A 26,900-nucleotide genomic window follows, 5' to 3' on the forward strand; every position below is an offset into this window, starting at 1 on the left:
AAGGTTCCAGTTTGAGACCGGGGTGGGGGGGACACTGATCCTGCTGTGAGTTGCTTCAGAAGGGCAGCGTAGTGTAAACATGTGTTAAATCAAATATGCCGCGATCCCTCGTTTATAAGGGAACAGCTCAAAGAAGATGTTCATAGAAGGCAGGCAACAGCAAAATTATAGCCATCCGGGGGATGGGTTTTCAATAAAACCAGTGTGGGAGTGCAGTACTGATCAAACAAACACACACTGAGACGCATTTTCAGAGCTGGGATAGTAAGCTGATCGACTCATTAGTCAAGCGACAGACAGTTAATAAGCTCTAGACCCTAAAATGTCTTTTAGGATCTGTCTATTGTATTGAAGTAAATATCTTGCAGCTGTAAACTGGAGTAAACAGATACTATAGGAGACGTTTTAACTGATAATGAAAATAACTATTAAATGTAGAGCTGGTTGAAATTGGAAATCAGGAAAATAAATTGCCTGTCAGTGTGAATGTGTGAGACCCCAGGTAGCCCTGCCTGTTGCATAGTGCATGATGGGATAGGACACCGTCCCCAGTGATCCTTAGCGTGATAAACAAAACAAAAAAGCAAATATCCACATCAGATAGAGTGCATGGTGATTTGTTTAGTGTTATAAAAAAGTAGGAGGATAATCTAACCTTAAAGCAGTGGAGCAGCCCAGAGTTTGATTCCCACCCTGGGGGGCACGGGGCGTAGGCATCAATGTGATGCTCTGGCAGCTGAACATCATGGTAGCTCCTGATGTTCTGCTTACACACAGCCAAGGCCTTGTGAACCTTGCAGTCTTTCACCTCCCAGCGGCCCAGAGCAGGTCCTCCTGACATAGCGACACAGCCACCGGTGCTGACTAGTGAAAGCAGAAGATGTAGGAGTATTAAAAAAAAGAGTGAAAAAGTTTACGAATCCGATTGTATTACTAATGTCAAATTAAAAAACAAACATTTCCAAACACTGGGCTACCTGGCTGGTGCTTATTCCAGTTTGTGAAGGTGAGAGGCAGAGAGGAGCCGTTATGATGAAGCCATCTGTACTCTCCCTTCCTCCCCTGGTCTTGGTCCCTGAGACCAATCCAGTAATACATGCTACTTTTGGCCCCACTTTCACTCAGCAGACTGTTGACAAATGCCTGCTCAAACCTGCCAGCAGGTGGAGCAAGAGAGGAGAAAAGTAAGAAGAATGGCAAAATGTGAGTAAAAACTTAAAATGACAAATTCAAAAATGAATTGATAAATCACCTGTTTTCCACAGTGAGAAGAGAACCCTTGCAGTAATACCCCATCAGGGCATCTTCGTAGCTCTGTTCTTGACCTGTCACCATGTAACAGGAATGGCCGTGCTTCTTCCAGCCCTAAAACCACCCCCACAAAAACACCCGTTATCAGGCTCTCTCTCACTGCTTAACTCCAAAATAAGAAAAATCGGATTTATAGGTTAGACAGGTTTTGCCTTTCGTCATCATTGTTCACATTTCAGCACTCCTGTTCAATAAACTATCTAAAGCTCTGTTCTAGGATGCCCTCTGGACCCAGTGGAGGTGGTGAGTGACAGGAGAATGGCGGCTAAGCTGTCATCCCTGTTGGACAACGTCTCCCACCCCATGCAGCAGACTGTGACAGCACTGAGCAGCTCCTTCAGTGGGAGACTGCGGCACCCACGGTGTGGGACGGAGAGATTTCGCAGGTCTTTCCTCCCCACTGCTGTCAGACTCCACAACAAAGACTTTAACTGAACAAACACACACATCCACACATGTGCAATAACACTAAGTACAATAATCTTTTCTGGCATCGTTGTATTTTTACTCAGATGTATATAGCATTCGTATTCTATTTTTATCTTATTGTATATTTTTATTCTATTTTATTCTACTGTATATAGTATATTATTTTATTCTATTCTGTACAGCTGTGTACTGTATTTATTCTTATTGTATTCTAATTTTTGCGTCATAACTTTTGCACTGTCCACTTCCTGCTGTGACAAAACAAATTTCCCACGTGTGGGACTAATAAAGGTTATCTTATCTTATCTTATCTTATCTTATCTTATCTTAAAGAGCAGCGATAGAGGTAAATATGCATGGTGCTTCTATTTACAGATTGTCGGGTTTTGCCTCATGTGCTTTGCTCTACAGCTTTCCATCTATTACTCGCTGAAATGTCCCTGGTGCCGTAACAGGTTAGATTAATGAGGCTGAACAATCATCCCCTCATGCCACTGATTCGAATCCAGGTTTAGCCAGAAGCTTAACAGGAGCTGACATTTTGGTTGTTGCCTACAGCTGTTTGTAGGAGTCTTTTCCCCCGTCTTTATTAAATCGAGGCAGCTCTTATAAAGCAACGGGATTTTCTGAGACAGAAAGCTGAAAGGTATATTTAAGCACATGGCACAGCAGCTATTATTTACTTATAGTGAATAATGATCCCTGACGTGTAGACACGAGTGGTCAGGACCTCAGTACAGACTGCAACAGAATATGGCTTTCTATACTTTTCTGTTATGGTAATGTAAGTAAAAGTATGACAGTTTCACACATATAGTCCCGTTCCACTTTATTAGACAAACCTCCTCAACTGCTCATTAATGCAAAACTCTAAATGCAACTCAGTGTATTTAGTCCTGTGGACATGGTCACAATGACCTGCAGAATTCAAACTGAGCAACACAGTAGAGAGAAAAGGTGATTTAAGTGACTTTAAACGTGGCATGGTTGTTTGTGCCAGATGGGCTGGTTTGAGTATTTCAGAAACTGCTGATCTGCTGGGTTTTTTCCCACACAACCATTTCCATGGTTTACATAGAACGGTCCAGAAAAAAAGAGAAAATATCCAGCGAGCAGCAGTTTTCTGGGAGAAAATGCTTTGTTGATGTTAGAGGTCAGATGAGAATTCCCAGGCTGCTTTGAGCTGGTAAGAAAGCAAAAGTAACTCAAACAAACGCTCGTTACAACCAAAGTATGCAGAAGACCATCTCTGTACTTGCTACACATCATAGAAAGTTGAAACAGATGGGCTACAGCAGCAGAAGACCACACTCGAAGCCGCTACTGTTAACCAAAAAAAGAAAAATTAGGTTTTCCAAAACACAAGACTGGAAAAAACATTGCAGTTATTGTTTTGGTGCTTGGAACTGATCTTTGGTTTTACCGCAGAGGCTGTAATCTCTAATTATCATGCTCGATCGGTTGCTGTAGTTACATATACGGTTATTACACACGGACAATACATTCAGGGTTTAGAAAAAAAATGAAGATTTTATTAACAGATCAGTCAGCACAGGCAGAATTTGAGATGCTTCTTCTGTGAAAACATCATTTCAGCCAAATAGTGCTACAGTTACTATTTTCTCTATAATCTCCAAAAATTAAGCTTGTGCACACAAATGAAGGCGTTTTACAAACTAAATCATTTAAAAGTGAACAACTGAAATGTGTCTGTAGCCTTCGAGGAACTGAAAGGTGGCACTGATCACTCAGAGATAGATAGGGTGACTGACTAATTTCAAAACCGATATAGATATTTGGTGACATAAGAAGACAATATGTCAGCCGATATCTTTTTCTTTCAGACACATGAAACATAAATAGATTTTCCTACCATTTGTTATGTGTTGCTATTTATGAGTCCTTGCTAAGATAAGACGACAGAGCAGTTTAAAAATAATCTAGTTTAATTGTTACAAGTTGTAGATTAGTTGTTTATGCTTTGCCTGACTCTGCTCTCATCAATCATCAGAATCACAATATTTTATTAATCCCTAATGAAATTATGTGGTTACAGTCACACAGATGAAATATATATAATTGACATTTTACTCTAACCTGTAAAACTTGTGATTTGCTATTTTACTGTAGAGCGTGTGCAAAAGGATGTAACTATTGCACTCTGTAGTGTGGATTAGATGGGCAGGATTGATTTCCTGTGTTGTTCTTTGGTCGTTTGGGTCATTTCAGTCTTTCACTGAATGTTCTCCTGTGACTGGCCAGCACGTCATGGAGAAGGTGGGAGGCATTATCCAGCATTGTCCTTATCTTGGACAACATCCGGATCTCCAACACCACCTTAAGGGAGTCTAGCTCCGTCCCCACAAGATTACTGGCCTTGTAGATAAGTTTATCGAGTCTGTTGGCATTTGCAACCCTCAACCTGCTGGCCCAGCATGCACCAGCATAGAGGACAGCACTGACCACAACTGACTTGTAAAAAATCCTGAGCATTGTCAGACAGATGTTAAAAGACCTCAGCCGCCTCCGAAAATAGAGACGACTCTGGCCCTTCCAGTAGAGCGCAGTGGTGTTTTTAACCCAGTCCAGTTTATTATCTATGTGTAATCTGAGGTATTTATAGTCCTCTACAATGTCCACATCGACCCCTGGATTGAAACAGGGGTCAAGGGTTTCCTGGTCCGCCTGAAGTCCACAATCAATTCTTTGGTCCAACACACAGACTGCTTCTTTTAGCAATATAGTGTAACTAATACTGGCTGATAAATAAGTCAAACGATATGTCTTTATCATTCTGTATAATACGATAATTTTTAATTCTACAACTGTAGAACTTAATTCTACATACCATAATAGACCCATTTCTGTAATATACTTACATATCTATATTATTGCTAATATATTGTAATATATCTATATCATGGCTAAAGCACTTCTGGATGGATGAAAACTGCATTTCGTTGCCCTGTACCTGTGCATGTGCAATGACAATAAAGTTGAATTCTATTCTATTCTATTTATTAAAGCACTCAACAATCATATTTCTGCCTTATAAAAATCGCACTTAAGCCAGTTATGTTAAATAAAATATCCTTTTGACATAACTGCTAAAACTCACCTGTTACATCTGTTCTAACATGATAATACTGTAATAATATGCATATCAGCAAGAATACACGCCTGTGCGTGTGCGTGTGTGTGTAATGTGGTGAGCGTGCTTGGACAAGAGGTGAGAAAACCCCCACATCCCCCCCCCCGTCGCTCCTGTTTCCTGTCTAGTTTGTTTTGATTCTTTAAATATTGTCAGAAAAATTCACAGACTACTCGAGCATGTCCACTGATACTGTGTCATCGGGGTAATTTCTGGCCTCCTGTTTCAGGGCATGAAGCACCCTGATGACTCAGGAGTCTGATATTCCTTTGAACACAGTCAAGGAGCAACATGCATGCCAGACAACACGTCAGAGGTTGAATGAGTCAGCTAATTGTGCATTTGAAGGAGCAGAATGCCCAGAAATTGAACCACAGCAGACATGTGGCACTTTCTAACGCAAGTCCTGATCTCTGTGGAGCTATTTTAATGCTACACAGCACACAATATGCCTGAAAAACTAGAAATAAGTTGTTTTTTTAGTGTCAAGTTTCTCATCAGAATGAAAAAAAATCTAAATACTTAAATATTACATATTAATATTAATTTTTACAATGTTCACTATATAGCTATTTTTTTCTGTAAAAAAGCAATACTTTCATGTTTGAAAGTAAAGACAAGTACCATAATGATTCAGTTTTAACCCCAAGTCTTGTAGATGTTTCTTTTGATTTCTCAGCTTTGCCCTGCTGCGAGTTAATGTTTATCGGAGGTCGTTTTAGTGTCATGCCGTCATATAATGTGACAAAGTTTAAAGCTCACATATTGCCAAAAGATGACTTCTTATATCTTGCTCAAAGAAATCGCACATTTGAACTTGTGTGTGTTTGGGGGTATTCTTGTTTCCCTACCTCAGGACAGCCCTCATCCCAGGTTCCGTGGTGCTGAACGCCATTCTGGCTCTCTCTTCTGCACACAGCAGCCAGTCGCTCGTCACATGACGCTAGCAGCCAGTTGCCACTCTGTGAAAGATGTGTTCAAAGATGATGCGTTCCGTGATGAATGCATTCAAACATTATAAAGTGATTAACCCTGACATAATTAGATGGTTAATTTATTAGCTAATTGACAGAGAATAAATTGGCGGCTATTTCTGTAGCTTATTAATCACGAGTCCATTAAAACCTGCTTTAATGGAGTCTGATGGAAATGCATTCAGCTACTGAAAAATGAGATTGGCACTTTTCCTGGTAATAGATTAGGGTGAAATATCCTTTGTTCAACTGTTGGTAATAATAAAAGGCTAGAAGTGGGCATATTTAACATTTCATTTAATTAGATGTTTGTTTGTTTTTTAAACGGGCAGCTTAATCAGAAATGTAAATACTGCAGCGTTCTTACACCAACACAGGGTTTCCCACCTTCCTGTCCACTTTGGTACACAGTGTTCCATCCGTCAGGTTATGAAGAGGGTGATACTGGTGCCAGAGAGTGAGAGTTACTGGTGAGCCATCAGACCACTCTACAGCTGGCAATAACGCCTGTTTCCAAAGTCCAATCCACACCTCTGTACTCCCCCCAGAATCTGTCAAATATGAGGACACACACACACACGCCGCAGAATTTAGCATTTAGGGTGGATAACAAACACAGCACGAAATATCTGGATTGCATAACACTCCTTACAGTTAGCCAGGAGGTTGACCAGCATTTCCACCTCAGACAAGGAGTGGATGCTGGTGAGATTTGCCCCGTAAGAATGACATTCCTGAGAAGACTCCTCCCAGCTTCCCGCTTCTGCTTCTGGCAGCACTCGGTAGCAAAAACCATTGTGAGGCCACCAGCCATCCGCACACTCGGTATCGATATACTGCCAGTTCTCTGCAAAGGGAGAGGAGACATAAGCCAGACCAGAATATTCAAAGCTGCAGACATTATTTTTGGTCTAGCTGCCAACAGCGCAACACAGAGGAAGGCCAAAGGTTCGGCCCCCAGGTGCAGTGCAGCTGCCCAGTCACGTTCTAAGGGCATATTCACACTGGACGCAGCTGCCTTGTACTGAGCTCGAGCACGACTGTTTCCTGTCCACATTCCTCCCCTGGCTTGCACTCTCACTGCCCTATACTTTTTTTTAATTTCTTACTTAAAAAAGCAGTATTTACAGATGCAGCTATGGCTGTGGAAACATCTGAGATCCATGTCGGGGCATGGATAGAGTCATGTGCCAGAGTCCAGCTGAACTGCAGCTGGTCTTACCCTCACAACTCAAACAAACTGGATTTTGGGGGTTCAGATATGTGAGGGCACAGCACAGCACAGATACCTCCAAGGATGCAGAGAGGTCTCCAATATGTTTGTGTCTCCTGCGCGTTAACATGTTCTCACCTAGTGGCTCAGCTCCACGCGTGTCGTTAGGTGTCTTCTTGCAGATGTAAGGCAGAGCAGATTCACAGGATAGACTCTGCCAGTGACCCTCGAATCCTGAGTACACCCCACACTGTTTATTGTCCTGTAGCGGGCTGGCTGGGAGATCTGACGGGCACAAATGGTAAAAAAGCTTTGTTGGCTTTATTTCCTCATCAGTTACACAAGTTAAAGTTTTGCAGCTAGACATATTTAAGCATTAAAGTGTTAAGATGGAAGGATGTTTAAGTCCTGACAGAGCTGTCGATGTACATCAGATGAAAAGGCTATTTTAGATGAAACTTCTATAACATAGGTTTTATAAAATAAGTCTTTTATGCTTTATTTTCATGATAAAATGACTTCTTTTTTGCCTTTGTTGGAGAGGCATTTCTAATATTCTCATTAGTGAAAATGTGGGGTACTTTTTAAATTTCCCTCTCACTTGGTCCTGGATAAACCAGTAGTCAGTACCTGTGGTGAAATTCACCAGTGACAGAGGGGCTCCGTCAGACCACCCCCATCCATGCCCATCTTTAATGTGGTTCAGCCCGGTCCACACCATCGCCCCAACGCTCGCCATTCGATCTACCACAAGATGCAAACACAGAAAAGTGTTGTAGTAGTTCTTAAAATACACTTCGGACATAACTGAATATACACTCATGGGACACTTTTTTAGGTACACCGGTTTAGCTGCTTGTTAATGCAAATATCTAATCAGCCAATCACATGGCAGCGACTCAATGCATGTAGACGTGCACATGCTCACGAGGATAATTAGAATGGGGAAGAAAGGTAGTTTAACGAGAATGTATGGATGAAAATGCCTTTGTGATTCCACAGGTCAGCAGAGAATGATAAGACTGCTTTGAGCTCATAGGAAGGCAAGAGTAATGCAGGTAACTGCAACAAAGGTATGCAGAAGAGCATCTCTGAATGCACAACACTACAGCAGCAGAAGACCACGCTGGGTGGCACTCATCCTAGATAAAAACAGTTTTAGTGTCTTTTTTAACATGTGCGGTACCTCTGATATACTTGTGCTCTGCCAGGCTGGTGATGCTGAGCAAATTTCCACCTTGGGCCTGGCAGGTAGACAGCGCCTGACTCCAGGTTTGGATAGTGTACAGGTTGAACTGGTAACATGCGCGCAACTCCTGGTTTGACTCCCAGAAGTGCTCACAACCGGAAACTATGAAAAAACAGACAAATGAAAACTGATAAGCACAAAGGTAAAGTGACGAAGATAACATGAGCACGCAGCAACAACGGCCTGTGATGACTTGTCTTCCTTTCTTGCACTGGTGCGTCTGTGTGTCTGGTTTACCTTGCACTGGACAGAAACCCCATCTTTCGCCTTTATCGTAGCGAGAGGTGGCTGAGCACCACAGAAGGTGGTCCTCACGCCCCTCAGTAGTACACTCAGAGTACCATTGGTTGTTGTATTTAAAAGGAAAGGCACAAGGCATTCCATGTGCATTCCCCAACAAAGTGTGGATATCTGTAAACAAAACATGCCAAGTTTCACTTGATGTCAGAAATATCTTGTGCAGACAAGGCACACAGGAAGTTTTGGGTTGTTTACCTTCATATGGATATGAGCAGGGACCCTCTCTGGGAGTGTTGTACCTCTTCCACTGATGGTAAATGTTTTTCTTTACCGCCACTAAACCTCGAACCACAGTCACCCTCCACTGGGACGCTCCATACAGCGTGTTTCCGCTGCAGCGCCACCACAGCACGGGGAGGGACACATCGCACTCGAACATCCCGAGGGGCTGCGTCGAGTCGGAAATGTTGAGGCCCAGGCACGCGCTGGTGCCCAGATTGAAGAGACGATGCTGGGAGACCCACTTCCACAGCATGCGGCGCGTCGGACGCTCGCAGTCCTCCAGCACTAGTTTCGAGCGATTTGCTGAGATGCACTGCTTCAGCGGCTCACTCTCCAGGATAAACAGACCTTTCTCTGGTAGGAAGTGATTGAAAACGGGGCAATGTGGGGCAATTCATGTGAACGTGTGCCGTAAACAACAGGGAATGCATTCAGCTTCAGAGATCAAAAAGTAAAGTACAAAGACATGCTTTTCCGCATTTCCATATCTGACGGAGCAATATTCAAGCTCGAGGAAGGCCTTGTGTTTAGAAACAAATCATGGTCTTTTGTAACTGGATACTCAAACAAAGAGAGAGGATGATTCCAAGCAGCGGAGATGAAAAGAGTGTGAATGAATCATCTCTTCCTGCATCTTGCTAGTTTGTACAGACAAAGAAAATCAGCATTATATGTTACCGGATCTAAAACAAATAACTAAAATTGTTCGGTGAGAATTTACATGGCTCAATTGGTTTAAAAAAAAAAGATGCTGGTGTGCACATCCATCACCAAAAGGGCATTTTCAGTGTCCAGATATTCTTCCTCTGCGTTTTTAATGTGCACACTGTATTTGATTGCATTCTGGACGAGAACATGGGCTGATCTGAACAAAAGTAAACAAACTGTGGTTGCTGCTCATAACTTTCCTTACAGTTCAGTAAGTTGCAGATATTTTTGACTAACTCGTCGTTTAAACATGCCCAGATCTTCACCTTTAAGAAGCTGGATATGCCAATATGATGCAAAGCTCTCTAAAACGCGGGGATGTAAGATGGCGAAAGATGGAGAAAATCAGCAGTCTCACACATGCAAAGGTGAATGTTTGACATTTTCCCAGAATAACCCAACTGCTTATCACTCGAATGACTCACTGGCCTATTGTGCTCATAATAAACAGACTGCATGCTCACATGCACACACACACACACACACACACGGGGGAGAATTGAGAAAAAAAACAGCAAGAAATGTGAGCCTGGTGCAGCTGTGGGGTTCAAACTGTGGTCCACAGACCTCTATTCAGACCTGAGGAGAGTTTAGGTGAGTCTTTAGATCACCCCCTCCATGCACAATTCCCTGATGTTAAACAACATCTTCATGAAATATGAAAAAAGGGAACTACTACATGCGTTATGCGTCCCATCATGTAGGCAATTAAACTTCTACTAAGGGACCAGCTGGTAACTTACTGTAAAACTCCACGAGCTGTTTTTTCTCCAGGACTTCATCGTCCTCGTCTTCAGTGACACACACACAGCCTTTCGCCAACAACACAGTCACGCAAATAATCGCCAGAACAGGCGCGGAGTCCACGCAGCGGTACAACTGGATGAACATTTCGACAGCGGGATGCAGCGTTGGAGAGCCAATGTCCGCACATTCCGAAGATCAGAGGCGCAGGGGGTGTTTGGGGGGTTTCTTTTTTTCCCTTCTTCTTTCTTTCTTTCCTCCCCTCGTACAAAAACTTCCTCCGTCGAGTCTGGTTTTTCAGCGGGGAAACAGCGACGTCACGTCTGACGGAGGAGCCGCTGCTGTCCGGCCTGAAAGCTGCATTCCTGCCGCTCAGGACTGTTTTCGCTGGGGCAGAGCCACAAGTCTGTATTTAGACTTGACCGAAGAAAAAAACAGACAGAGGGCAGACAGACAGTTTGTCTGTAAGCTGTGTAAAGTACATGACTGTGAACAGACTGCTCTCAGGTAAACTACACACAGCAAACTGTAGCCTACAGCTGTGTCATGTCTGGGACAGGCACTCAGATATCAACAAGTACTCTGGAGTTAGGCTATGCTAAGAAAATCTATCTTTCATATTGCCTCTGTTATGTATATTTAGAGTTAACAAAAGACTTTGTATGCTTGTCACAATGTGTAATGCCTCCAACACATATAACACGTAAAAAAACAAAAAACAAAATTAAGCGTACAGGTTTTGGTGTGACCTGTAAAGGTACACAACTTTGGAATAGCTAAAAACAACAGCACTTGCGCTAAAATATGTCTTATACTGCACCTTGTATGGCAAGGATCTCTCAAAAGTTTTAACAACTCTCTATGTGAAGTTTATGGTATTATTTTTTTTGTGCCACTCTCTGGATGTATTGGATTAGTGTTATTTTTATGATAGGATTCCTCTGGCAATTTTAGGATATTGAGTCATTTATGTTGGGATTCACGTATATCTTATTTGCGCTGAATCCTCCTCTGTTCCAGCCCCGTTCCCCATTCCCTCATCCCTATGAAACCTGCTCCTTTATACTAAGTTAAAGGTTGTGTGTGAAAGGAATTTCCCATCTGTGGGGATAAATAAAGCACCCTAGCTTATTGCAATTTCAGTCAGATTTGCAAACAAGTAATCAAACTGACACACATTGAATAAAGGGCCTTAGTATCCAGGGCAAGTTGCCTTGTTAAAAAATGGAAACCCTGAGCACTGTGTGATCCCACTGTAAGCAAAATAAATTTTAAATTTTGTTTCTTGCAGGTAAATCAAATCAGTCTGCTCACTCTTTGTGAGAACTGTGTTGTAACCTGCAATTAAAACCCAAATTGCAGAGGAGTCATTTCAAAAATGCCAAATCCAACTTTAATTATGTGCCACATACCATTAAAAAAAAAAACTCAGAACAACAGTTATTAAAATTAAAGGCTCAGCCTTGTTTTACAGTAAAACAATCGACACATTATTACCAAAAAAACATCTCTTACACCTGTATATTTATACATTTTCATTCAGTAGTAGATCACTTGTAGTGTAGACTTCTCCTTTACCAAGTTGCAAGTTGCAGTACATGTAGGGCCATGCAATAGAAATGTCCAGTGTTTGACAGTACAGTGCACTTCTACAGCAGCAAATTCATCTCGCAGTGTTTGTCTGTTCACAGTGTTGTCTACTGTGCTAGGACATCTCTGAATTAACACAGGGATTCGTACAAAAACTATTCTCTGTCTCATACACACACAAAGTCACACACTTAAGTGCACTCAGACGCATCCAGTTCGTCATCAGTAGTGATTCATTGTGATAGTCTTTTCTTTCTGTGCATTTTTATAAGTTACATTTCTGTATGTAGATGTTGAGCTCCTGAACAGAGGGTTGGTCCCCTGAAAGAAAACAAAGAAAGAACACAATGACGTTTAGATTTTTACAGATGCCACAGAAAGACCAAAACCAACAACACACTAGTCCTGTAAACCTTCCAAACTGCCTGAAGCTCATTTGGCCCAAATCAGAAATCTCAGTGAGCTTGTTTAATGTCAAAGTTAATGATAGCACAGTTTAAAAAAAGACTGAACAAGTATGGAAGGGTTGCAGTAGAAGCCTCTTTTTCTCTCTAAAAAGAACACGGCAGCACAGTTTAGGTTTGCAAAGTTGCATGTGAACAAACCACACGATTTCTGGAACAATGTCCTGTGGACAGATGAGACCAAAGTGCAGATGTTTGGCTGTAATGCACGGCACCACATTTGGAAAAAACAACAACACAGAATATCAGCACAAACACCTCATACCAACTGTCAAACAATGTGGTGGAGGGGTGATGATTTGGTCTCGGTTTGCAGTCGCAGGACCGGGGCACCTTGCAGTCATTGGGTCCACCATGAACTCTTCTGTATACCAAAGTGTTCTAGAGTCAGATGTGATGCCATCTCTCTGACAGCTAAAGTTTCAGAGAGATGGCCCAAGTAGATCAGTAAATCTACAACAGAATGGCTGAAACCAAAGTCCAGACCTCGACCTGCCTGAAATGCTGTTACAGTAACTTTTCAATTCTATTCTATTCTATTTTATTTATATAGTGCGAAATCACAACACCAGTCACCTCAAGGTGCTTTATATTGTAAAGTAGACCCTACAATACAACACAGAAAACCCCAACAATCACACGATACCCTATGAGCAAGGCGACAATGGAAAGGATAAACTCCCTTTTAACAGGAAGAAACCTCCAGCAGAACCAGGCTCAGGGAGGGGCGGCCCCAACCTGCCGCGACCGGTTGGGGTGAAGGGAGGAAGATAAGACAAAAGACATGCTGTGGAAGAGAGCCGGAGATTAATAATAACTAATGATTAAACCCAGAGACGTGTATAAACACATAGAGAGTGGAAAAGGTGACTGTGCATTAATGAATACCTACAAGCCCCAATAACCTGAAGCACAGTTGTAAAAAACAGTGGGCAAAAATTCCACCGCAACAATCTTAGAGACTGATAAAGTCACACAGAATTTTTTTCTCTATTTGTTGCTGCCAAAGGTGTTTCTACAAGCTACCGAGTCACGGGATGTATGTCAGTGAATATTAGTGGGAACAGTTTAGTTATGAGAGACACCTCGCCATCAGACTTTGTCCACCCTTTTGAATATCTAATGAATGTCTAATACATTATTTTGCTTTTTAATTATTCATCTGAGCCCAACAAAAAGATATTAGAAAGAATAAAAGCGAAGTCATCCACGGTCTTACCGACTGCCAGTTTGCCTTTGCCCTCTCAGCCTCAAACTTGGCCACCTCCTTTTGGTCATGGACTGACACCAACACCTTCCACACACCCAGCAGGATCAGGCCGATACAGACGACAGAAAGGGAGACCCCGAGAAGAATCATGGGGATGTTGGGTGGCTCTGGACATCCTGAGACAGGACATGAGAGCGAGATGAGACTTGCACCGGGAGTATCTTTCACTTTAGTCGTCTACGTTGGTGTCAAGCTTACCGTACATCTGCAGATCATAGGCAGTGGTGTCCGTCTCACCTTCCACCACTTTAAATGACGCCCAGCACTCATTCTTCATCATAAACGTGCACGACATAGAAGGACTCTTGTCATAATCTGTGAGGAAATGTGAACATACATATCCATAAGGTAAGGCTATCATCTTCCCTTTGACATTGTGCTGAGAATGTCAGATGATATACTCTGCTCTGTTGTGCTGTCAGTGTGACTTCATTATCTAAGACTAGAATCTGGTGTGTGTGGACCGAACCATTGTGTTTCACATCTGAAGCTTGAAAATCTTCTGTGATAATCAGATATGCCTCTCAGCTTGCACAAGTACAGCGGCTTTAAAATCAACTCCTCTACAAAGGAAGACCAGGTTCTTTGGCTATTCACAGGCACCATAATAGCTTTGCCTGTACAACAAGGTAAATAATATGTTCCCCATTGTTCCACACTGCCCAAAAGGACATGGATGGCGTTGTGTTAGAGAGGGGGGGTGCAGACTTCACAGAGACACCCGAGTCAATGGAGGTCAGCATTCCTCCAAAGCAGCGACCCTGGCTGAAACTTAGCAGGCCTCTGTGTTGATAGCACCACCATGAATAAGAACCCTTGCAGGACAGGGAGGCAAAAACTTGATGTTATTTGATTTTAATATATTTTGCTTGGTTTTAAGGAGTTGCTACAGTTTAGCACATTTAAAAAAAGCTATTTTAAATATTTTGCTCCTGGCCATTCTTCAAAATATGTCATATATGTTTTGAAGGTTTTCTTTCATTAATTACTATTTACCCACTAAGGGGCGTTAACCTGCATAGACTTAAAACCTGCATGAGATCCAGTATCTCTTGGTGGCAGTTAAAAACCAGCTTTATTTGATTGATTTAAATCAATACCAGTAACTAAGGATTGTTAACATGCATAGACTTGAAACATTCGTTGACAGTTGCAAGCAGGTCCTGTTTTGCAAATTCTTCCTTGTGAACATCATACAAGAGAGTCTGATATACAGATTTAGGTGTCAAATTGCCGTTTACCCCACAGCGAGTTTGTGAACATGAATTGCAAAAAGTAACCAAACAGAAGTGAAAAAGCAATTTCTCTCAACAGTCAACAGGCTGTCCTTCTAGCTGTGGATTCACACAGTTTTCATACCGTCGCTTGCAGTGTATTGTACTATCAGGCCAGAGAGACCTGTGGATTTAAAGGTGTCACAGGACTCAAACAAATGAAGGTCAAGGTCAAATGCTTAGTCAACCTAGGTACTCATATCCCCCAAGGCCTAGTATATTGTTGTGAAGTTTGAAGATGATCCATAAAAAATTGTGGGTGATAGTTTTTACTGATTTTCACATTTTGAGTGACCTTGACCCGATTTTCAACAAAATGAAATCAGTTCAAGCTGTTACCGGCATCTACAATCACAAAAAAATATTTGAAAATGATATCTTGAAAACTGTGGACACTAGGCTGCTTACATCCTCCTTCTCTTTGGGGGAGAGAATAATTGTTTTGTGTTACTGAACCAGGAATACCTGGAAGGCCTAAATACCAGCTAGCTCTTTCTGATGTAACACCCTGAAAAGGCAGGACTGGGCTTTTTAGCCACACCACCTGCTCAACTTGCCAGATTAGTCTCACTGTGACTTTGTCCTTTTGTCTGAAATGCAAGTCAAACTGTTTGGTCATCATTTTTGACTCAGTGGAGGAGTGATCTAAAAATAACAGTAGTCTTGAAAACCTTTGCGGGGCTTTCCAACAAGATAACATTGAATAAGGAAGGGCCGAACTTAAAGCAGATATGGTTTTATGACTTTTATAGCCAGAGTTAGAAAATGTATCGATTGCACCTTGTAGAGCGACATTACTAGAGACAAATGGGAAGGTTTGTATGTGGTGATTTAGTGATTTACCCCATTAGGTAAGTAAGTTTAGTTTAGGTTACGGTTAGAGTTCAGTGAGTTAGACTAAGAAGCTGAATGAAAGTAAAGTAACAACAGGTAAGTTAGGGAATCCTTTACCTCCTGTTGTATTGATGGAAATTGTAGTAGCGCTGCACCTTTGATCACATGACTCAGCATCATCCTGATCTTGAAGATGGCACTCTACACAGGTCCTAGTGTTGAAATGAGCAGGAAAACGAAAGGTTAAGATGATGCAGCAAGCATTTCTTGAGGCTTCAATCACTGACACGGGGCGAAAGGAGAAATCACAGTTGTGGTCACTTATCAGCTTTTTTCCCAAGGCTTCTCTCACTCTCTATCACGGGTTCCCCCCCTCCACAGTAAGAGTAGTATCAAATGGTCCTGGCCCTGACAGCTGCTTTACAATGAAGAAAGGAAATCTCTCAATGCTGTGTTGGGGACATTAGTATCTTTTGAAGTTACATGGAAGGTGTAGACACATGTGAACAACAGGACCAGAACCTGATATGCCTGAACTCCAAAGAGCAGACAGATCACGCGGCGCAAGGAGACGATATCTTGTATCTCTGAGGTAAAGAAATACCAATCACCGAGGTGACGCTGACAAAATACTCGACATTACACCCTCGTTCGGCTGAAAGAAGCGATGGAATGAGTGCGCTCTCACCTTGCAGATGTACAGGAGCTTCCACAGGTTGGACACTTCTCACACTTGTCCCCAGATGCTCCGGGTACAGTGCAGACACAGTGGCCACATACACATTTCCCCCTGCCGCTGCAAAGTGAGCCATCCTTAGATGTGCACGCCTCCATGCTGGTGCTGCAGTTACAGTACTGCCCTTTCCATCCGTGTTCACAAACACACTCTCCGCAGTCGCACACTCCATGGCCTACAAACAAGAAATCTTCATTTATAATAAAAGGCTTTCCACAAAAACACATGAATAAGTCAGAAGCATTCGCATGAAGTTACTCACCTCCGCAGAGCTCCCCACGGAAGAGAACACAGGAGTAATTGTCACACTCGCAGTAGGGACCGTAGATGCGCCCAAAACTGGATGCATGACACACACACTGTCCACAGTAGCACTGCCCCTGACCACTGCATATTTCAGACTGATTGTTTGCGAGGCAGTTGCTCAACAAAGTGCTCTCCTCATTGCATTCGCACTGCGCTCCCAGGAAGCCCGGCTGACATATGCACACGCCGCACTGGAAAACCCCCTGGCCTTCAGTGCACTGGCTGCTGTCTGACTTTGGAGGCTCACAGTCACAGGAACAAAGGGACTGCACTTCTATCTCCAAACTGTCCTGAAGGCCTACAGGTCTGAGGGAAAAGTGCCGAACTCCTGACAGGCATCCCAGAAGCTCCACAGACACATTGAACACTACCTGAGGAGCAAAAACAAGGAGGGCATCAAATTAAGATCAAACTAAGAACAGACTGCAAATATTCTGCCTGCGAAAAGTCAGCGCTATTAATCCCCACAGCAACGCCATTGATAATTGGGGGCTTTTTCATCTGTTTTAGACAGCACAGCTAAGAGAGAGAGGAAAAACTTCGGATTTGAACCAGCTAAACAAGATCATTAAGCCCTGATGTTGGTGAAAGTAAGTAAACTAGTTCCTCCGTTCTTCTTCTTCTTTCAGCTGCTTCCTTTAGGGGTCGCCACAGCAGATCACCTATCTCCATTTCACGTATCTGTAGCATCGCCCTCTGTTACACCAACCTTCTGCATGTCCTCCTTCACTACATCCATGAATCTTCTGTCATCTTCCTATGTTCCTCCATCTTTAACTTTGTCCAATATATCCACCATCCCTCCTCTGCACATGCCCCCGGAGGAAGCCACCCGAGGGATTGATGAAGTCTTATCTAATCTAAGTTCTTATCCTGTCCTAGCGTGTTTTATGCATTTGTGTTTTGACAGACAAACTGGTTGATTTTTTTTCTCTCTCAGAAATATTGTCTGATCTATCAGTTACAAGTGCTAAAGCCTCAAATTCACCAGGTCTCCCTCTAATCAACATTAGTCTCTGACAAAAAACAACTTAAAAATTTCCAGATTTACACAACACATTCCTATCTGACCCAATCCAAACAATTCTTCAGGTACAACTAAGGCATGAATGTTGACGAGGCAGAGTGCACGTTGTGTTATTTTTCACCTGTCAGTCTGTATAGATTTTTTTTTTACATACTTTTACAAGTTTATAAAGCACTGCAGGTCTTGCAAAGTTCTCTGCATACACTAAAATTAAGCTTTTACTGTTGTAGTGAAAGACCGAACACAGAAAGACCTAACACTCTTGAGCTGTTAGGACTGTCTGTGTGTTAGAATAGTCTTTTGTCCCTTCCATTATTTAGTTTCACAGGCGTAACAACAACAGAACAAACACAGCATCCCATTCTCTCTCTGACACACGCTCCAAGTGCAAAAAAATAGCATACAATAATAATCGATACTCTTAATAGTATAATTCCAGCGTTTTGATCAGCACCATGGACAACATCCGGGGTCAGATGTCATGGGAATGAACGCTAACACTATTTTCTTCAGCTAAGCTCCCACAAACTCAAAACAGATTTAGCCTTGTTTCAGTTCGTGAGGAAAAATGTACACTGCATAAAAGCTAGGCTTTGATTCACAAGACAGAACCATGGGCATAGTGGAACTCCTATAGTATGTCCACTTCATCATAACACCATGATTATGAGCTTCCAGTATACTTTAGAGGAGAGGGCCCTCCTACCTTCAGGACCCAGGGATGATGCCCTCCTGATGCCTTGTGAGAATTAATGCCTTTGTTTAGTTTCCTTTAAGCTTTCAACTTTTGTTCACATTTAATCTTAAATATCTACATTTTTTATGTTATGTTTGGTGTTTCACTAGAATTGTTAATAACTGTTCTTGTCTGATGAGATAGTTTAATGAAAGGCACTTCAAAAAATTTTAAAAAATGAAGCAATTTGTAACAACAGCAACTCACCGTCTCTCCTGGTTTGATGTTGGAGCAGCGTTTTAGATCAGGGAGGATAGTTCCATTAGGGCAAACGGTTGTGAAAGACATGTGCAGCTCCTTCGTGGCTCCAAGGACCTCTAGTTCAATCTCTGAGCGAAGTTCCTGGAAAACAGATTATGTGTATTGTGAGCCATATGAGAACACAATGGGCAGCACACCTCGGTACTGATCAGGTTTCTCCTTCAAAAAAAGCAAAAAAAAAAAAAAAAAGCAAAACTAAGTTAACTAAAATCAAATCAGATTTTCCTTTTGTTCAGTCAAGATGAAGTGGGATTTCCAGCGCTGTCAGATGAATTATACTTTTCACCCTGCATTGACCTGACCTGACACCTCATGTCTAATTCTTTTTTGGGGGGGTGAGTCAGCATCCCAGGTGCGCTGCACTGTATAAAGCACCTGAAGAAAGTGTGACAGCTAACCTCAGCTTGAGAAAATAGTGTGCTTGACTGACTAATGAACTCTGTAACGGCCCGTCTGACTGCTAACAGAGGGCATATTGTGTGCTTCCTGGCTTTAGTGTTGGTAAGGAAGAAGAAAACCGGAGCACTTATGGGATACACCCAGCTGAGGATGGATTAAGTAGATAAAACGCATCTAAAGAGACTTCGCTGTTACTCATCAGAATTACAGGTGAGTGCAAGTACTCAGAGCGTTCCAGTTAAGCACCACATCTACAATCACTGTGATGACAGGGACTCTGCTAGTGCGGCAGAGACTAAATGTGGGTTTAAATGACGCAACCGATGAAGTAATTAGAGGACTGCACAACTACCAGTCATCGCCGCCAAGGGGGATTTACAAAACGACGCACGGTGGATGAGATGGGCGGAACGAAAACGACCAAGAGTGAGGAAAAAAGAGGCAGTGTGCGGGAGAGGGAGGGGAAGTTTAGAGCAAATCAGATTTGGAGGGGGCGAGGAGATGAAACGGTTGGGACAAGCAGAAACATGCTGGCCAACATGCTGATGCAGAGTGTTGGGAGGTAGAGGGGAAAATGTGATAGAAGAAAGAATAAAAGAAGGAAAAGAAATAATAACAAAGGGGTGGAGAAAATAAAAATAGTAACATACCAGTTTGCTATAGATACATTTTCGTGCCTGCACCATTAAATATTACTTGATTTTAAAAAAAAATTGTCTTATGACTTTTACACACACACACACACACACACACACACACACACACACACACACACACACACAAAGCCACACATCCACTCTGCCAGCACATCCTGATTATCAGGCCCTTTTATTTACTTTGTATGCTGTTACAATCAGTTCCAGGATGTTCCGCGAGTCTTTCGCCACGACTCCAACAGTGGCACCAGGTATGAGCTCTGCATAGTTCTAAGAGACACAGAAAACAAAACAAAAAAAACAGATAAACAGTAATGTCACTGTTACAAATACGGGAAGCTCATCACCACACATCTTCCCTAAAAGAACAGTACGAAAAGGAGTGTGGAAGAGAAACGGGGCCAGTTGTAACAAGTTGAATGCAACTCAGAAGATAAATATGCTAACCTCACAAACACTTGTGTTATTCAGCTCTCTAGTTTGATCTCTTCTAACAGGGAAAAAAACTAGGGAGCTGTTACCATGTAGTTGTCTTTCTGGTCTTCTGTCACTGCAAATATCAGCAAGATGTTGTTGTCCACCAGCTTATCAATCAGCTGACCAAGAGTTGGATATTCCTGAAAAAAAAAGGTTACATTTCTAAGAGGTTTCAGGTGATTATTTACCATGAGTTACCACAGTGTTAGAGGAGAAAGCCAAATAATAATGAAAAATAATAATCCTAGATGAATCAAATGATAAAATCAGGTTTTACATGCACTGTGGACTTTGAGTATTCATTGTTGGCATCCAGGTGACACTGCCCGTCATTGGGAATCACAATACCGGCCAGCCTGCTGTCCATCCCGAAGTGTGAGTTGCCATCGCTGACAAACACCAGCAAACGCATGGAGTCGTTCCTCCAGCCGATCTTGTCCTAGCAGGAGACACACAGCTGCTCTGAAAAAAACAGTTGGCGAGGTGGCGTCACAAACAAACGGCCGGCATCTTTGGAACCTTGAAATGGGAAATGTTACCCCACAAACGGCTGCTTGCATGATGGCGTCGAAACCACACTCCGTGTCGTCAATGTTTGCAGATATATGCTGCACGGCGATTATCTCGTTGAACTTGCTGGTGTTGCTCGTCAGAGACAAGACGTGCTTGTAGCCAAACGTCGGTAAGCAGGTGTTGTCTATACGGCTGTAATGTAACAAGACATTAAAAGCGAGCGTTAGAAGAGTAAGAGTGTCAGATTTACAAGATCAGAGCATTTTAAAAAAACAAAAAGAAACAAACTTCTACTCATGTTTAGATTTTTATTTTACTGTAAACCTGCACGGGTTGGCCAGTTCTTCTTCTGTGATCTTGATGAAGGGCAACAAGGGTTTCTCCACAAAAGAGCCAAAGCCCATTCGAAATTTACTCGTGAGCTTCGCCATTTCTTTTGACAAAGTAGAGCCCAAGTCTTTGATCATCTTCAGATCGTCGATCATGGATGCTGACAGGTCCATCAGGTAGTACATGTCCACAGGATAGTCCTCTTTGTGTTGAACCTTCACCTGGAAGGTCACCTCACTGCCTGTGCGAGAAACAAAATCAGGCCACGTTTTATCTCTCTGAACTCAAAAAACTGCTTCAGAAGACAAATCGTCACTTCAGAAGATGTCCGACTGCATACCAGGTCGGAGCTTGAGGGACATTTTTTGAGGGAATATCTGTGTGCTATTAGTGCTGCCCATCTTCTTCCCAAGTGGCTGATCCTGGAGGATCTGGTGTTTGGAAACAGGGAACTGCAGCAGGTCCCTGGCACATCCCTTTTCCAGTAAGACATCCAGTGTGTCACATCTTTGTGTGACTGAAAACCAGTCTGTGAAATTCTGACAAACAAAGGGGAACATGTGACAAGTAGCAACCTCAGTTTGCAGGCTGTTTTACAGCAGGCCATAAAGATTATTACTTTGTCATCAGCGTCATCATGTAAATCAAACACGAGAAGATATTTTGCAAAAAATCACTTCACTTTAAATGTGACTGTCTTCTCGTATAGCTGCTCACCTCCTGTGTGCACCAGGCGCACTGGGGGCTGAGTTGCAGACAGTCGTCACAAGTCACAGCACTGCCGGCTGAACACAAACCTGCTGCACAGCACATAAACAGGTAAGGGTTGTCAGCACAGACCAGAGTCCAACACTAGAAAAAGTCTGCATTTATGGTGTCATTTTTTATTTACTTATTGATATGATTATTTTAATCTGTGTGTTTATTCTAATCCTTAGTAGTAGTAAATGTGTAGTCCAGTGTAGTAAATGTAACATAATTCTTGGTTTCAAATTTTAATACCTTCTCACAATAAAACATCCCAACCACTCTTCAGTGCCAAGACAGCATTGTTGACTTGCTCTTGAGTGACTACTACTTTGCAAATGAGCTTTTAAAAAGAAAGCCAGGACTTCAGCTTACCCTCCACGGCGTTGATCCAGTACCGGAGAATCAGGCTCAGCAGTAGAAGCCCCATGAGTCCGTGAGGTTACTGGTTGATAAGAAACACAAGGTGAATGTTTCAGGTTATTTCATAGCGCGTTAACAGGAGTGAAGCCTATCCAGCGTCATGGCTCCTCTCTTCAGCCAAACGTAGGCTACAATAAGAGAGGAGTTTGCTTTCCACCACCTGGATAGAGGAGGAGGAGGAGGTGAGGGGCTGCCTCTACCTGCCCTGCCTTTTTAAGTCAACTTCCGTCCAGGTGAGAACGCGAGGCGGGCGCGAGGAGAAAACAAACCGCAAGCAAACCGCTAGCTGATGTCTCCCCTTCTTATTTAGCTGTTCGTTAATGAATCAGGTTTGTTCCCACCGTCTGTGTCTGTGTATTAGTAAGGAATAAGATAGGAAATAGGAATTCTTAGTTAAAAGTAACGTGAAGCCAAAAATAAACGGCATTGCAAATAAATTAATAGGTAAATAAAAATATTAAAAAGGCCTATTTTTCTCCTAGAAATAATTAGCTTATTATTTCAAGCTAAATGCGTACTTCCCCTTTAATATCAGGAGGTAAAATCTTACAGTACATCACAGATTCAGGCGTGACAAATGTGTAATTGAATGTCTTTTCTACTTTAAAAAAAAATATATATATATGTATATAAAGTAGGTAAAATTAGCTCCACCTTGCATCAGCTACAGTGTTTCTGTAGTATGAATGGCCTTTAAAAAATAGTCGTGTTTGTGTTATGTAAGTGTGAGTGACTTTCTTGTTAAGGCTAGATTGCTTGTAAATTTGAAACTGAAGTAAAAGTACAACATTCTGTTCTAATGAAGCATTAAATGTGGCTTAATACTTCATATTAAGCTATGCCATTTTGTTATGAGCTAATGATAGCAAACTAGTGTTGCTTTTGAATGTACTCTCTTTCTCTCTGTTAGGCCACCCCCTTGAAGTCTCTGTGCTTTTAAAAATGTTGTTGTTCTCTGTGAGGCCCTGGCGGCGCACCTTGTCACTCTGGATTTGAAATATGAGATTGTTTATACCCTCATTACAATGCTGCTACAGTGTAATAGGCTAGAATTAAGCTACAGTCAAATGGGATCGCTGAAATTGTGTGTGGAGAGGAATAATAAAGTGCAGACAGGGCACGCCATGAGCAAATAAATCCTTCAAAACTCTATTCTGTGGGCTCTATAACAGAAGTTATGTTAATATTTAACACAGCGACTCAGAGAACATGAGTCAGTGTCACTGTCTCACAAGAATTTTCCAGCTTGACGATTAACTCACGATGAAAACCAGGCCTATCGCAAGATATGAAATATGATCAGTGTGTGTGTGTGTGTGTAATAGAAGGGGAGGAGGGGTGTGGCTGAGTAGGTGTTGAACTATTGACAGCTGCAGTGCAGATATCCCCGCATGTCCTAAGTTAGAGGAATCTCACAATTCAGCACCACACCCCTTCTGAATCTGTGAGACCCATCTGCCACCCCGAGTTAAACCCCACCTCCACTCCTCTTACAGCAAACCCTCTCACCCCTTAATGCCTCTTCTCCTTTTGTCTTTCATTGGCTCTCTTCTCCCAAGTTCTTTGTGTTGTGATCCATATTTTCCAGTAGCCTCTGCCATTTAATTCATGCCTCCTTCAGCTTAATTCTTCCCTTGTCTCACACTTCACTCCTCTCCTCTGAATTCCTCAACATGATGCAGTCCAACACCACTTTTGTAGCCTGTCATGTCCTGCTGTTTGTCCTGTGTGAGAGGTGTACTGCAGCATCACTGCCTCTGCACCTCACCTCGCTGTCTCATGTCTCAAAATGACTTTAAAACCTGTAGCCCTTCACTAGCATTTCAGAGATATTCAGGCTTTTTAAACCCAGTGGGACTCTTTAAACCACAAAGTAGCATTCTCAATGAGTATCAGGCCAATCAATATTTACAAATTCAGAGATCTCGTTCCCCTATCTCTCTTCTCTCAGCATTATACGCAAGTGTAATGCTGCAGTGAGCCGACTCACCTTCAAGGCTGTCCTCTGATAACATGCTGTCCCGTCTCAGTCTTTCTTCCTTGACATCAAGTGAAAAATGGAGAGAAGTGGAGAAGCATCAGCCCAGCACATTCAGTCCTATTGTATCCCAGCAATTGGCAGAGTAACAGTAAACCTATTGTAACGGCGCCCTTTATGAAGCATGGCGCTAGGATGACCCTGCTGCCCATGCTCCTTGGCTCATGTGTGTGTGCGCACTCGTGTGAGTGTGTGTGTCTGGAAGTTTGTAAGTATGTGTGCATGTATGCATTCTGGGGTCGTGTGTGGGTGTTTGTACAAGCTCTAGCTTGCATGTGTGTGTGTGTGTGTGAGTGTATCTGTGTGTATGTGTAGGGGGAGGCCGCAACGACAATGAGTGACGGTAACAACTGCTGGCTGTGAGACCTCCAGATCCAGCTTCTTTATTAAGAGTCGATCTGACTGATGTGCTAGTGTTGCACTCTAGAGGCTAAACCCTTTATGAACTGGATCACAACACTTCTGACTCAAAGACCTTGTGATTAGTCAGGATTCTGCGTGTGTGCTTGTGTGTGTGTGTTTTGCTACAATTACTTCCTGCAGTGAGGAGGAGGAGGACGCGAGTGTCTAAGAGAAGGAGTGTCAGAGCGTAATACAGCCTCCTTCTTGCAGTGGTATGGTTGGAATGCAGGTGTACATGGATATGTTAGTGAGAAAAATAATAACTGTAAGTTATTACTGTTAAGACAACAACAAAGGATTCTTTTCTTTGAGCCTCATTTCTGATCTAAAGAGTCTACAAACAAATGCACTTGAGCTGAATGCTAATCATCACCATATTACTAAATTTCACAGAATGCCATGTAATGTGAGGCTAAAAAGAGGCTAAAAAGTCAACCTCATCAGGGGGTTCAGCAAATATAAATACAAAAAATATAAAAACGTCTGAGCATAGGATAAGCTGCGGTTTGCGTCGAGATTAAGAAGGGATCAGGTCACAGGAGTGGTTGTTCCTAATTATGATCCATTCCAGAAGTCTGAATCGCTGTTGGTCTTGAAGTCTGCTTACTGACAAAACAATACCCATTGTCTGCCAAACAAAACTGATGTGAGGTGGTCAAGCCGAGGAGCTGTGCTGACATGTACATCAACAGTGTTTCTTTCTCTTGACAGTAGTCTGATTCACTGTGGAAAAAACTGAAACATAAAGTGGAGATTATTCTTTTGATATTTAACTGGATGGTACATCAGTGTGAATGTCCTTAGGTTGAATACCCATTCAATCCACAACTCACAGAAGGAAAGCTTTGGAGTTCCAGCTTTTCCCCCGTAATAAATGAAATCACTATTTAAAAACTGTATTTAGATTTTACTCTGGTTATTTTTGTCTGATATTATTATTTTTGTTTGATGATATACAAAATGTATGTAGGGTGACAAATATGCAACAGAACAAGAAATCAGGAAGGAGCACATAGTGTTTCACAGAATTGTACATGTTATTTTTTTGCTGGACCATTGTTTGATTTGAATGAAAAAGAAGAGAATACATACATATATATAAACTACCAGTCAAAAGTTTGGACACACCTTCTCATTTAATGGTTTTTCTTTGCTTTCATGACTATTTACATTGTAGATTCTCACTCAAGGCATCCAAACTATGAATCAGCACATATGGAATTATGTAGCAAACAAAGTGTGAAATAACTCAAAACATGTTTTATATGTTAGAGTTTCAAAATAGAAACCCTTTGCTTTGATTAGTGCTTTGCACCCTCTTGGCATTCTCTCGATGAGCTCCATGAGGTAGTCACCTGAAATGATTTTCCAACAGTCTTGAAGGAGTTTCCAGAGATGCTGAGCACTTGTTGGCTGTTTTGCATTTCATTCTGCGGTCCATCTCATTCAAAACCATCTTGACTGGGTTTAAGTCAGGTGACTGTGGACTGTGAACCATGCACATAGAGACCATCCGTTCACCTTTTCTGCGTCACACAAAGACACGGCAGATAGAACGAAAGATCTTTAGACCAAAGTACAGTTTTCCACTGGTTTAATGTCCATTCCTTGTGTTTCTTGGCCCAAACAAATCTCTTCTGCTTGCTGCTTTCCCTTAGTAATGGTTTCTTAGCAGCTATTTGACCATAACTGCCTGATTCGCACAGTCTCCTCTGAACAGTTGATCTAGAAATGTCTCTGCTACTGGAACTCTGTGTGGCATTTATCTGGGCTCTAATCTGAGGTGCTGTTAACTTGAGATTTTGGAGGTTGGGGACTCAGATGATTTTATCTTTGGCAGCAGAGGGGACTTTTGGTCTTACTTTCCTGGGGCGGTCCTCATGTGAACCAGTTTCGTCATTGGGCTTGATGGTTTTTGCAACTGCATTTGGGGACACATTTAAAGTTGTAGCAATTTTCCAGACTAATTGACTTTCAGTTCTACAAAGTATTGATGGACTGTCGTTTGTCTTTACTTTGCTGATTGGTTCTTGCCATAATATGAATTCTAACAGTTGTCAAATAGGGCTGTCAGCTGTGTACCAACCTGACTTCTGCACAACACAACTGATGGTCC

General features: G+C 42.2%; 2 protein-coding genes across 6 annotated transcripts in view; both read right to left on the reverse strand.

Moving 5' to 3' along the window:
• Positions 1–10,711, reverse strand: part of pla2r1 (phospholipase A2 receptor 1) — a 31,284-nt gene extending 20,573 nt beyond the window's left edge. Inside the window, exons 1-12 of one of the 3 annotated variants that reach the window (XM_085457261.1) lie at positions 10,301–10,705; positions 8,823–9,203; positions 8,565–8,738; positions 8,265–8,429; positions 7,709–7,822; positions 7,217–7,363; positions 6,518–6,712; positions 6,253–6,416; positions 5,743–5,853; positions 1,253–1,365; positions 978–1,153; positions 656–864 (exon numbers count right to left, since the gene is read on the reverse strand). In XM_085457261.1, the coding sequence (XP_085313387.1) occupies positions 656–864; positions 978–1,153; positions 1,253–1,365; positions 5,743–5,853; positions 6,253–6,416; positions 6,518–6,712; positions 7,217–7,363; positions 7,709–7,822; positions 8,265–8,429; positions 8,565–8,738; positions 8,823–9,203; positions 10,301–10,448 (2,097 nt within the window). In that variant the 5' untranslated portion in view covers positions 10,449–10,705. Of the gene's footprint in view, positions 1–655; positions 865–977; positions 1,154–1,252; positions 1,366–5,742; positions 5,854–6,252; positions 6,417–6,517; positions 6,713–7,216; positions 7,364–7,708; positions 7,823–8,264; positions 8,739–8,822; positions 9,204–10,300 lie in introns of all 3 variants that reach the window. The other 2 variants (XM_085457256.1, XM_085457268.1) reach the window with 2 other exon arrangements.
• Positions 10,712–11,668: 957 nt separating this feature from the next.
• On the reverse strand, positions 11,669–24,455 carry itgb6 (integrin, beta 6). 3 transcript variants are annotated; one of them, XM_085457284.1, is made up of 16 exons: positions 24,335–24,455; positions 22,297–22,366; positions 21,892–21,974; positions 21,515–21,713; positions 21,169–21,415; positions 20,871–21,036; positions 20,609–20,770; positions 20,376–20,471; positions 20,035–20,124; positions 18,746–18,880; positions 16,732–17,146; positions 16,422–16,644; positions 15,851–15,945; positions 13,824–13,940; positions 13,575–13,741; positions 11,669–12,212 (listed from the first exon to the last, which is right to left on the reverse strand). In XM_085457284.1, exons 2-16 carry the CDS (start codon positions 22,349–22,351, stop codon positions 12,114–12,116), a joined length of 2,349 nt encoding a protein of 782 aa, XP_085313410.1. In that variant the 5' UTR covers positions 22,352–22,366; positions 24,335–24,455; the 3' UTR covers positions 11,669–12,113. The 3 variants fall into 3 exon arrangements, with proteins under 3 accessions (XP_085313410.1, XP_085313419.1, XP_085313403.1); XM_085457293.1 differs by lacking the exon at positions 24,335–24,455 and having other exon boundaries at positions 21,892–21,971; positions 22,297–22,508; XM_085457277.1 differs by lacking the exon at positions 24,335–24,455 and having other exon boundaries at positions 22,297–22,507.
• Between the last annotated feature and the right edge of the window lie 2,445 nt (positions 24,456–26,900).

This window comes from Copadichromis virginalis, linkage group LG1 (assembly GCF_057382275.1).
Source record: "Copadichromis virginalis isolate Kocher_CV1m ecotype Utaka linkage group LG1, C_Virginalis_male_GT1.1, whole genome shotgun sequence".
NCBI lineage: Eukaryota > Metazoa > Chordata > Actinopteri > Cichliformes > Cichlidae > Copadichromis > Copadichromis virginalis.

Bases quoted from the DNA above. Each gene is read 5' to 3' on its own strand.
- itgb6 (XM_085457284.1), bottom strand. From the start codon at position 22,351: ATGGGGCTTCTACTGCTGAGCCTGATTCTCCGGTACTGGATCAACGCC. The intron at 20,771-20,870 runs GTAACATTTCCC...GTCTCCTGCTAG, and splicing joins TGCAAGCAGCCGTTTGTGGG to GACAAGATCGGCTGGAGGAA. The intron at 20,125-20,375 runs GTAACAGCTCCC...TGTGTCTCTTAG, and splicing joins ACCAGAAAGACAACTACATG to AACTATGCAGAGCTCATACC.